This window comes from Cebidichthys violaceus, unplaced genomic scaffold, assembly GCF_023349555.1.
Source record: "Cebidichthys violaceus isolate CVI_PGR_0920_01 unplaced genomic scaffold, fCebVio1.0.p SCAF_48, whole genome shotgun sequence".
Classification (NCBI taxonomy): Eukaryota; Metazoa; Chordata; class Actinopteri; order Perciformes; family Stichaeidae; genus Cebidichthys; species Cebidichthys violaceus.
The window spans coordinates 414,576-427,242 of record NW_027176683.1 but is presented as its reverse complement, the minus strand read 5'-3'; the positions used below and the strand labels follow the sequence as shown (position 1 = coordinate 427,242).

General features: G+C 37.7%; 2 protein-coding genes across 2 annotated transcripts in view; one reads left to right on the top strand and one right to left on the bottom strand.

Annotated features, from left to right (window-relative positions):
* sri (sorcin) lies at positions 1–6,359 on the bottom strand. The gene is made up of 8 exons (XM_068729921.1): positions 6,060–6,359; positions 3,621–3,659; positions 3,438–3,507; positions 2,549–2,592; positions 1,613–1,760; positions 1,403–1,516; positions 1,201–1,259; positions 1–305 (listed from the first exon to the last, which is right to left on the bottom strand). Exons 1-8 carry the CDS (start codon positions 6,099–6,101, stop codon positions 279–281), a joined length of 543 nt encoding a protein of 180 aa, XP_068586022.1. The 5' UTR covers positions 6,102–6,359; the 3' UTR covers positions 1–278.
* A 5,641-nt stretch (positions 6,360–12,000) lies between these two features.
* snrnp48 (small nuclear ribonucleoprotein 48 (U11/U12)) overlaps positions 12,001–12,667 on the top strand; it is a 4,196-nt gene continuing 3,529 nt past the window's right edge. The window contains exon 1 of the mRNA XM_068729900.1: positions 12,001–12,242. Coding sequence (XP_068586001.1) covers positions 12,096–12,242 — 147 coding nt within the window. The 5' untranslated portion in view covers positions 12,001–12,095. The remainder of the gene's footprint in view (positions 12,243–12,667) is intronic.

The window sequence follows — 12,667 nt, the reverse complement described above, 5'->3', positions numbered from 1 at the left end:
TTAGTGGAGGACATGTTTATTCCTGTCATACATGCGGCTCTGCGGGGGTTTGTAGCCGGTACAGAGGTTATTATAGTGGTATTAGTTAGGTACAATACACATGACTTTGTTGTTAAAAAAAAGAAGAAGAAGGAATGTGAAAGTGGCATTTAAATCCTGTTTTTACAACGATGATTAAGCAATGAAAATAAAAAAATAAAAAACACAATGAAAGGACATGAACGTGGATGAGAAGATTTAAAGGGCCGGCGTGTCCCGTCTGATTGGTCTCCTCCTCTTCATATGCTCATGGTGATCTGGATGAACTAGAGACACATATATCCAGTGTTAGTGTACAACTCTCTTATTACACATCAGTCATCTACCGGCAAGATTATCAACTGGAGTCATGTGTGTGTGTCCACCTGATGAATACAAACATGCATTGTGGGAGATGTAGTTTATGGTCCCTGTACACTGTAACGCAGCATAGACTTTAATTTGAAGACGATCATATGCCTTTTATATGGAAGCCCATTTCTGGCAGCAAAAAAAGATGAAAAGTTCGACTTGATAATATAAATATCCGTATGGCACTTTTGGTGCCCCCATCTGTAACCATGACAATGACCAGATGTTTCCAGTTGCTGTTCAATGCAGGTTGTCACCTCAGCCACGTCGGTTTTATTCTTTCTACTCCAGAGCTGCTTCTTAAAATCCTCTCAAGGGAGCGTTTGCTCAGTACAATCCCATAAAGTGAAGTATTTCATGTTGTAAAGCCACGTTTAAAGTAGTCTTCAATGTCCTCACAATACCTTTATATGTCAAATGTAGAGTAACCTGTGAAGAGCTGCTTCTATGACTGTTGTGTTAAAGTATCTCATCATTTAGACTTTCAACACTTAGTTATAGGTTCAGGAAAGGATCCTTGTTTGGGTTAAACTATTGAAGCAGAGTTACTTAAGTACACAAGTTACGTGAGAAATAAATGAACTGAAATGGCTAAAGGTTCCCCGTTAGTTGGACCCGACCCGTCTTTAGACTTCCTCGTTCATGATTCACGTGGATTACAAACAAAAGTTATTTTTCGTTGGATGAGTCCAGCCTCAGAAGCTCGACACATCTTTGTAAAGTCACAAATATGTAGAAGAAGCAGCCAGTTCCTCCTGTGTGGTTATGATGGACTCAGACACAATGAAGCTTTAGTAGATTCAAACTTACCTCATCATACTGAAATGTGGCCGCTCCACTTTGTCTTTGGTCTCTTCTTCTGAAGTGATCTGAAAAACAAGATTAAAAAAACGGTCGACTTGATGAACTTTTTGAATACTTTCATCGTTCGTTACTGAGCATTTGTCTCAGATTTCATGCGTCGTCGTCGTTGTTGTCGTTGTTGTTGTTGTTGTTGTTCCCGCCCACTCACCGGTCAGGGCTCGGAGTTTTGTGCAACAGCCCACGAAGTCATCGAACGCGATTCTGCCTCCGCAGCTGTGGCGCTTCATGATGATGTTCATGGCCTGAGGGCTCAGATTGAAACCTGCACGGCAACACGTACAAGAAAGGACGTCAACGTCGCGCACTGAGAGCAGTTACCTGATATTTGGATTTAGGAGGAATTAAAGTGTGCCAGTACCCATGCTGTTTAAGGCATGCTGCAGCTCATTGCCCTCCACCGTCCCGCTGCGGTCCCGGTCGTAGGACATGAAGGTGGACTTCCAGCCGTTCAGAACCTGCCACAGTTCCTTGAACTCGCTGAAGCCCATGCTGTTGGAAAGGTCCCTCTGAGACAGCGGTCAAGGACACAACGCTAACTCCTCCAGTTGTATTTTTTAGAAGATATCATCATCAGAGCAAATGTGTCGGTACTCACTGACAATCTTACCAAGCAGATAACTACGTGATAAGAAGCTAGAGTACACACTTATACACTAGTGTGTACTTTACAGGTGGTATTTAAAGAAATCAGATGTGTTTTACTGATTTGTAAAGGCAGGAAATGTGACGAGACATGCACAGATATCAAACTACGCTGCTTTCATTTCATCAAGTGCACACTCGAAAATGAAGCACATTTAAAGATGCATACTTGTTTCTTTAAGAGTGCTTCATTCAAGTGTGAACAGCTTAATAACACAGACTGTCGCTCAGCCTCGAGTTCACGCCGTATTGAAGAAGACTGTAAACTAGAGACTGAGACCATAAACTCATGTTTACAATGTTTACTGAGGGAATAAATCAAGAGAGAAGTAGAGTCATTTTAGACTAGACTTCTATACAACCAGAGGAGTCGCCCCCTGGTGGACACTAGAGAGAATGCAGCTTTAACACGTGAAGCTTCGACTTCACTCGGTTGCCGTCTGCTTAATAACAAAAGAAAACTCAGATCTTGCACCTTTAACCGGGCTTGCTGGGGTTTTATAAGCACACAGGTGTAATGTATTTATCTGCTACTTGTTCTATTCAAGTGTCCCCAGTCAGAGCCACCATTCATGTAGTTATATACACCTGTGCTGTCTGTCTAGCGTCTTCAGTGAAGACAGAGGCCTGTTGGCCGACGGGTGAAGGATACATCCAGCATGTTGACCATCAGCCTGCAGGTGTCCATGCTGAAGGCTGTAAGAAACAAAAAAAACAAACGGGTTGTCAACGCAAATCTAAGAACACCGGCTCAATGCCGCCGTGTGAGGAGTGTCTCCGGAGACATTTGAAACCCTTCATGAACCCTTTACGGAAGTCCGTATTTCTGCAGACTCTGCTTAAGGGAAATACCCACAATTCATAGCAACCGGACACAGGGTTACCAGTGGAAGCCATGAGAAAATAAATACGCACAGTTGTACATCACATGATGTAACGTTAGGCTAACTAACTGACTCCTTAGCTAGCTGGCTAGCAGGCAAACAATGTAGCATATTGATTAAACTCTATTTAATTGCAGTTTAAACATTTAATTAGAAATTAATTAAATGGAGATTTGTGCTTAATTTTGAATCTGGTTTTAACTCATTTTAATTTAGTTTATTTATTACAATAAACTATTTAAACAATAACATAAAAATGAACAAACATAACCGAGATAAATAATATCACAGTGCAGGAAGAGGCAGAAAGCCAACTGGCCACCTGTATAATATTAAAATATCACAATATTAATGAGCACATAAAATGAATATGCATAAAGATATGACTATGTATAGTGTTAACAAGATGTTTTTACAAGATGTGAAATATGATAACAATATCAATACATTACAAACAACAAAAGAAAAAGAAAATGTAATTGTGTCGCGTGTGAAACTACATTTTAATTTTGGTTTCCCTCAACTCTGATTCGATCAAATCTTCAGCCCAGCACGAGAGTGTCTTTATGCCCCACTTGAAGCGTTCAGCGGCTGGGTGTTCCCCTGCAGACAGCAGCATACGGTCAACAGTGTGATGCTTAACATAAAGGCGCTCACGTTTGTACGTGCCCGAGATGCCGGATTGTGTGAGGCAGCGCTGCAGCTCGTCAGCTGAGATCTGTCCATCCTGTCGCGTGTTTTTAAGAAAACAGAAGGAAGGACAACGCACTTCAGTACAGTTAGATAAAAAACAACAACAAGCATCAATCTGCAGAACTAGAGGAGCATCAGGATGGTTACCTGTCCGGCTACAGCCGAAAAGTACCCGTAGAGAGGATCCTGCAAGGTAGTCAGGTAGAGAGTTAGTGACTGGTTAGTGGCAGATGAGCGCTGTGTCGTTGTAAAGCACAGGACAGGAAATCAAGCTTTTTAAGAATGTACCTCTAGCTGCTGGAGATCAAGATCACAAGCAGCGGAAGACTTCACACGTCGGTGTGTATATGTCGCAATATATATTCACTCAAGTGCTGCAGTACAAGAATCTGATGTACTTAACTTGAGCAGTTCCATTTTATGGAACTTTACGCTTCTACTTTTTTGCTCCACTAGATTTATCTGACGCCTAGTTCTTAATAATCTTTAAAAAAAAAAAAAAGAGCCTCTAGAATACGATGCATCGCTGTAGATTCACAGTAGAAAGGAGTTCAAACTAATACAGCAGTAAAACGCATTAATCCAGAAACATCATATATAATAAAACATTTTACTGATCAATCAATACTTTTACAATAAACACTTAAGGTACATTTAGCTAACTTCAAAGTACTTTAAGTACTTCTACTTAAGTGAGGACTTTTACTTGCAGTGGAGTATTTTCACAGTGTGGTATTTGTACTTTTACTTTAGGATTTGAATACTACTGAATATGCTCAATCGCCTGATGAAGGTCTAACGACTGAAGATGTCAAAAATAATGATGCCACGATGTTCAGGAAGCTTTTTCTCTCTGCTCTTTCGTAATCGAGTTTCCTGTTGACTGACCCGGAGCAACAACGTCTCGTCGTTTGTGCAGCACTAGAGTCCTTCAAACGTATCTGTAACCTCATAAACGTTGTTTCATCAGAACAGAACTCTTCCTCAATCACAGATAATCAATAGCTGCCCGACACGTCACACAGTTCACCAGCGCTGACTCAGAGCGCGGAAAAGACCGGAAATGATTATCTAGTGAGAAAGAGAGAGAGAGAGAGAGAGAGAGAGAGAGACACAGAGAGAGAGAGAGAGAGAGAGAGAGAGAGAGAGAGACACACACAGAGAGAGACAGAGAGAGAGAGAGAGACACAGAGAGAGAGAGAGAGAGAGAGAGAGAGAGAGACAGAGAGAGAGAGAGAGAGACAGAGAGAGACAGAGAGAGAGAGCGACAGAGAGAGAGAGACAGAGACAGAGAGAGACAGAGAGAGAGAGAGAGAGAGAGAGAGAGAGACAGAGAGAGAGAGGGTGTTCCTCACTCTGGGCTGGTGAAGAACAGACCCCACCCTTCCTCACCTATTGTAACTGAACCGTCTCACACACACACACACACACACGCACACACGCACACACGCACACACACACACACACACGATACAGGTTGCATCAATGCTAAAGAATTTGGGTCACTGGAGCTACGACAGTTTACAAAGGATTCCTCTGAACAAGACTTTCTAGAAGGTTTACTAGAAAACTAAATTGTTCTAAATGTAAATATTACATTCTGATGTACAACTCACAAGAAAACCAACGTCTAGGTTTGAGGTACTTGTACACATATATACTTCATCTGACGGCTTTAGCGACTTCACTGATTGAGATTGGACAAATAAAACTATTGAGACTCCAGATAACTACAACTACTCAATGATACATATAAATACATAACAATATAATAATCAAGTAACAGATACGTCTCATGTCAGTATTTAAAGTTAATTTAGATAATAATAATAATAATAATAATACAATTAAAGAAACAAAACAACAACACTGGGATAATAAGACACAAAGGTACAACATAAAGTTTAAATCGTTGACTATACTTATATTGAAGTAGGTTTTTGGAATACTATAGGGAGTATTTTTTACATTTAGTAAAAGATTGAATATTATAATGAAAACTAACAGTCAAGTACTTTACTTGAGTACCTCCATGTGTTACTTCTTTGTAGACCTTTTCCACTACATCTCAGTCAAATGATGTACTTTTAACTTTCCACAGTAATGATACAACATATAATTTACCTCATGAGGTATTATTATAAACTTCATACAGCAGTATATAAAGTAACAAGCTTTACCAGCTGCAACATTAAAGTGATGAACACATGAATGCATCAATAACTACAAGACAATATTACAATATACAGCATATATACATATTATTCTGAAATGGGTCATTCTGCATAATGAGTACTTGTTCTACTTTAGGAATAAGTTGACTTGTAGTTTTGTACTTTTACTTGAGTAACAGAGTATTTCTACACTGCAGTAATGCTACTTGTACAAAGTAAAAACATGTGTATACTTCTTGTGGACGCAGTTAAAGAACACGTTAGCAGACGTCTAGCACGCCATTCTACTCCTTTAATAGACCGATAATACACCTAACGACAGACGTCAGGACCGACTTCCGCTCTCTGCAGACAGGATGTCGTATTCAAGCTTTAAACCGACAATTAATGACATTTTTTAACGCTTTCTTACCGCGGCTCCACCGGGTCCTGCACCGTATCCTGGATATGCCATAACTAAATATATTACAGTGGAACTAAGATAATACACCTCCTTCAACTCCAGAGGGTGTGTCTGCTCGCACGTAAAAAAACACAAACGCCACCCCCCCCCCAGAAAAAAGCAGAAAAGTTAAGATAAAAAACGTTTTAGTAAATTATCCTGGAACAACGAAGCGGGTCCGACCGTAAATGTAACCAGGAGAGAAGCGACCGGACTCCGGGGAGGAAACAGCCAGAAAATGTAGCTCTTTGAGATGGTTGTTAAATGTCCCGTTTCCTTTACTGCTGCATTCTGATTGGCAGCGAGTGACCTCGTGACCTGGGCTCGACCAATCAGATCAAAGCTGCCTCCAAAGGGCGTTTTTTTGCGACAATGAAAAACAAAGATGGACGAATGGAATTTGATCCGACACTCCAGCTGTAGTATTCAGATACTTTACTGCAAAGAATACTCCGTTACAAGTATTTACAATGGTACTGCACTGAAAGTGTAATCAGGAAAAGTATTTAAAGTAGAAAAAGAAAAACTATTATATATTATATTATTATTACTAATATAAAAGTAGGATATTACTGTTGTTGGTTATTACTCTAGTTATAGTTATTTAGTTTGTACAAATTATGAAAATAGTGCCCAAAAAAGAAAACGTCACAATGTCCAAACCCCAACATTATTACTAGTACATCATTATTATTAACATTATTACTAGTACATTAACATTATGAACATTATTACTAATACATTAACATTATTAACATTATTACTAGTACATTAACATTATTAACATTATTACTAGTACATTAACATTATGAACATTATTACTAATAAATTAACATTATTAACATTATTACTAATACATTAACATTATTACTAATATACTAACATTATTAACATTATTACTAATACATCATTATTATTAACATTATTACTAATACATTAACATTATTACTAATACATTAACATTATTACTAATACATTAACATTATTAACATTATTGCTAATACATCATTATTATTAACATTATTACTAATACATTAACATTATTACTAATACATTAACATTATTACTAATACATTAACATTATTACTAATACATTAACATTATTAACATTATTGCTAATACATCATTATTATTAACATTATTACTAATACATTAACATTATTACTAATACATTAACATTATGAACATTATTACTAATACATTAACATTATGAACATTATTACTAATAAATTAACATTATGAACATTATTACTAATACATTAACATTATTAACAATATGGAACCAGCAAATGATGAAGAACAATTATCAAAATGCTTTTTAAAATTTATTTTCTGTCGATCAACTTATTGATTAATCCACTAATAATTTGAGTCGTACTAATAGTTTAATTTACAACAAAACATATTTCATAAGCTATTCATATATGTAGTGGAGTAAAAACTACAATATTTCCCTCTGATGTAGTGAAGTAAAAGTAGAAAGTAGCATAAAAAGTACAAGTACCTCACATTTGTACACAAGTACTTAAGTAAATGCTCTTCGATTACTTTCCACCACCGCTCATTTTCCACTTTATTAGGTACAGCTATAGATGAAACTATTAGAGTCTAATACGACAGTCCTGCCATACATCCTCTCTACATGTGGGCTATAATGTTTTGCTGAAGCTGTTTCAGAGAGGTGTTTGTGGCGCGCTGTCTTCTTACTATTCCGTTGTGATTTTCCTTCCTTACAGACGGTTATGTGTCTCTATTCAGAGCAGGGGAATCAAATCACAGAGGCTGTGCCGGTTCAGAAATGTAACAGCTTTTCAAATGTGTGCATAAAGTTGTGCACAGTTTTAGGTTTTGCGCCACAGGTTTAAAACTATACTAATAAAGCAGCTTAAAAACGTCACTTTCAATGTGAACTTTGGTGGGAAAGTAAAAAAAACAGGAGCTCTTAACTGAACTCTTTCTTAAATAGTAGATATTATATTTCATGTCGCAAGCTATAAACAAAACTCACACACCCTTCACCAAAATAAAAGCAAATGATGGTGGATTACCTTAAAGTTGATTTTTCTACACTTCAACAAATGAAAGTCAATGGCAGTAGAGGTGAGAATACCACATTCATAAATCTAAAACGCTCCAGCTTGCTCTGAAATAATGTGAAATAAATAGTGTTTAATGGGAAACACGATCCTCTAGTGGAAGGCATTGCATCATTAATGGAGGGGAGATGCCCAATCAGCTTGTTCTCTAAAGTGACTCATACCGACCCTCCTGCTGCGTCCAGAGAAAACCCATCTGTGGCTGAGAGGAAGAGGAGGGGAGGAAGACTCCAGTGGGTTTCTCCTCTCTGACCACAAACACTCGTGGACGACTGCGATGGACAGACTGATGAACCCGGACTGGTGGGTTTGGTCGGCCGGACCTCCACCGTGTCTCCTCTCTCAGCACTCAGGGAGTCTGGTCATGCTAAGGGAGGAAGAGGAGGAGGAAGAGGAGGCGGGAGAGCATCCTGCTGCTTGCTGCTGCTCTACAGGTAAGATAAGATAAGATACGATAAGATACGAAAAAGATACGATAAGATACGATATGATACCATAAGATACGAAAAAGATACGATAAGATACCATAAGATACGATTAGATCAAATAAGATACAATAAGATATGATTAGATCAAATAAGATACGAAAAGATCAAATAAGATACGATAAGATACGAAAAAGATACGATATGATACCATAAGATACAATAAGATCAAATACGATACGATAAGATAAAAAAATATTGTCCAAATCCAATAACTGGAAAACAATAAACAAAACAAATTATAAAAATAACAAACAGTGAAGCCACTTTTGTCATTTATTGTACGTTCTACAGGGAGGACTGTATTCAGTTCTTTTGCACTTTAAATGACTTTAAAAGCTTGAACATCTCATCCCTTTGGATACATTTAAACGTTTGATTTGTTCCCTAAAGATGTCTGCTATTGTTTTAAAATGAGTATTTAAGGGTTCAAGGATCATTCATTGTCTTTCTGCAACGCGACAAACACACACGACCAACAATGCAGCAGTGTGTTCACACACAGTGTGTTTGTGTGTGAATGTCTGTGTTGTGACGTACGCCTCATGTCTCTTATTTTTGTTTGCTTAATGTCGTTGATCCTGTCGGTGTCATCAACTCACTGGGTGCATGTTTTTGTTTGTACATGAAAAAAAAAAACTCACACTCCCCGCTAAGTGTGCATGCTTGGTGTGTGTGTGTGTGTGTGTGTGTGTGTGTGTGTGTGTGTGTGTGTGTGTGTGTGTGTGCCAGTACAAGCAGCTGACTCGGTGACTTCATTCCTGGTCCAAACCCAGCAGGTCTCTCACCAGCAGGTCCAGGAAACAGACGGATCAGACATATGATTCAGTCGTGACCTCTCGAAGCCAAATCCCTGCATTAAGCAAACCCATCACCATCTGTCAGCATCAATCTATAACATAATGATTATTCTATAAACTGTTCAATTCAATTTAATAAAATTGGTATTTTTTTTGTCCAATGTCAAGTCTCCATTTGATCATGTGACAATATATATATATATGGTAGTTAATCCTAATCGCTTTCCATTTGACCTTTTCTACTTCCCCAAGTAACTCATTCAACAATAAAATCGAACATATTGTTTGTTAAATCTAAATGCATTAAAGGTAAATGCATTCACACGCTTCCAGGATAATGTCAGATGTTCATTAAAGTGGCTGTGGATGGAGACGCTTAAAGTGTTCTAAACAGGCTCACGAAAGAAACCTAAGTCTGAAATTGGTCAAATCTATGAACCAGCTTGAAAGAATTTCTGTTTGTTTATGCGATAACGTCTCCTCCCCTGCATCCGGCAGGTTGCCATGATCAGTCGGTCGGTCACGACGCTCAGTGGTCCAGCTCCCGACCTCCCATCCTCTCGAGGATCCCCAGCAGGTCTGGACCGGCCGGGCGAGGTCCCGGTGCTCCTCCCCCACTGCAGCCAGAGACAGCGATGGATGCCGGTGGTGGTCACTTCACCAGTGGTCGTGGTTGCTGGGAGGGTCCTGGGATGGAGACCCAGGGGTGTGTCTGTGTTTGTGGGCAGAGGGAAGCAGGAGGTTTGGGTCCCTGCTGGCCTGGATCTCCATACGTCTACGGAGGTGAGTGTACACCTGGCGTTTTTTCTTCTGGTTTTAAATAAAATACTTTCTATCAATTTGTTTTAAATATTGAATTATTCAGAGGAAAAGGGGGATTAACATGATCCATCATTCATCCACGCATGCATTTTTGCGTTCATGCAGTAGCCGAATATAAAACATATCCCCATGTTTCATATTTCCAAGATAAACATTACAAACAAAACAGACAGAACAGGTGGAAAAAAAAGGTTATAATTATTATTCATTTATTGGAAAATAAAGGTACCATGTCAAAGTTTCATCTGACAACTATAAGGTCAAAATGAAATTAAATTAAATAAAAAAAAAAAATGAAATGAAATGAAATAAAATAAAATAAAATGAAATAAAATAAAATGAAATAAAATAAAATAAAATAAAATGAAATAAAATAAAATAAAATAAAATAAAATAAAATAAAATAAAATAAAATAAAATAAAATAAAATAAAATGAAATGAAATGAAATGAAATAAATTGAGTTTTTGCTTTTAGTCCTTTATTGTGAAAAATCTAATAATAGCGGAGTATCAAAGCCTGACAAGGTTCGTTAAAGTTTAGGCTATGAGAAGTTTTACAGATTGTTAAGATTAAGACTTCACAGGCTTCATTATTGTAGTGCAATCACAGACATTTAGGAGCTACTGTGTACACAATATTCTTTTAAAAATATACATTTGTTAAGTATTTTTAAGAACATCGTCCGCCTTCCACCTGACGTGACGTGTCAGTCGCAAGTCTGGTGAGAAGATGTAGGATGTTCCTGTTTGTCTGAGGGGAACCAGTTTGACTCACGTTTTATTTTATGGGTCGAGGGCAGATGGCAAAGTTCCAAATTGTTACACGGTCTGAAACAATAATTAAACATTTCACCTTGGCAGGATGTTGTTGGCGCAGCACAACTCAGTACCTCTGGCCTCCACTGTCTTTCTGCTCTTCTAATCTCTAAACTCTGATGAAATAACCCGTTGGTAATCTGTAATCTATAGTGTTACATTACTACAGACCCAAATTCAAGTGCCGTCTTGTGTTTGCTTCTTGCAGTGAGGAGGAACTTGGTGGTTGGAGTGGAGGTGGTGGAGGAGGTCGCTGTTGAAGACACTCTCGAAGTAATGTAAGTACCGTATGAGTTATTATGACAGTTATGCTAATCGTACCACTAATGCAATTGTTTGAATTTTGATTTATTCTACACCTTTTGTCTAACCCAAAAAACAACAACATGGTTTCATGTCTTTTCTCTTCTCAGAACAGAGGACATATACCCGGAGGAGCTGCTGGATGCTGAGCTGCTGCAAGACGCCCCGATGTACCCCACATGAGCCCTGAGTAACTTTCAGCCTGTCCTGTTTAGACCGCACTGTAAACATCTTGTATTTCCATATTTGTCAAATTTGTTTGTATTTAATCTTTTTACAAAATCATTATTGTTGTGCAGGTGTGTCTTTGACATGGTGTGTATTTTTATTTTTTTTAAATAAAGCAAACTGTCACTAATAATAAGAGTTACAACAGAAAACAAAACAATAAAAAAATACTTGTTATTATGACTGTTTTCATTTTTTTAAATGGAAATATAATACAATACAATATAATATAACATAATATAAAATAATACAAAACAAAAAACAATATAACATAATATAATAATACAATAGTGGACTTCAACTACCAGAATGCATCTGTTCTACCGCCAACCCCATGGCACACGTCATAACGTCGCGCAGAATATGGCGGCCGCAAGTGCAGTGAAAACAAAACAACAGATGATTTGGAGCCAAATTCTCTTTAAACATCCATGATTTGGACGTAAAACCTCTAAATGTCGGACTCGTTGGAAACACAAACTCTGCAGGATCGACTGGACCGTCTTCAGGAGCTGACGGACTTCACAGAAAACTGCAAAAAGCAGCTGAACGATGTATTTGAAACCCTGGGCTGGTCGAAGGACTACAAGGACTACAACCAGGTAACGTTAGCCAAGTGAACCGTCAGTTGCGTTAGCGTTTAGTCTTCAGTCATCATAACTAAATATATATATATATATATATATATTGATAATGAAACTCGGTTTTATCGTTGCCATCTTCAGAATTAATTTAAAGGAAAGGGTTAACATTGTTTTAGCTAACTGCTTACGTCATATCCGTTATCTAGTGGTTAGCCAACTGCTGTTCTTAAGTACAAATCTAAGGTGCTTTACTTGAGTATTTTGGTTTTAGGTAACTTTATACTTCTACTCCACTGCATTTCAGAGACATATTGTACTTTTTACTCAACCACTTTTTGTCTGACAAATATATATATATATATATATATATATATATATATATATATATATATGTATGTATGTATGTATGTATGTATGTATGTATGTATATATATATATATATA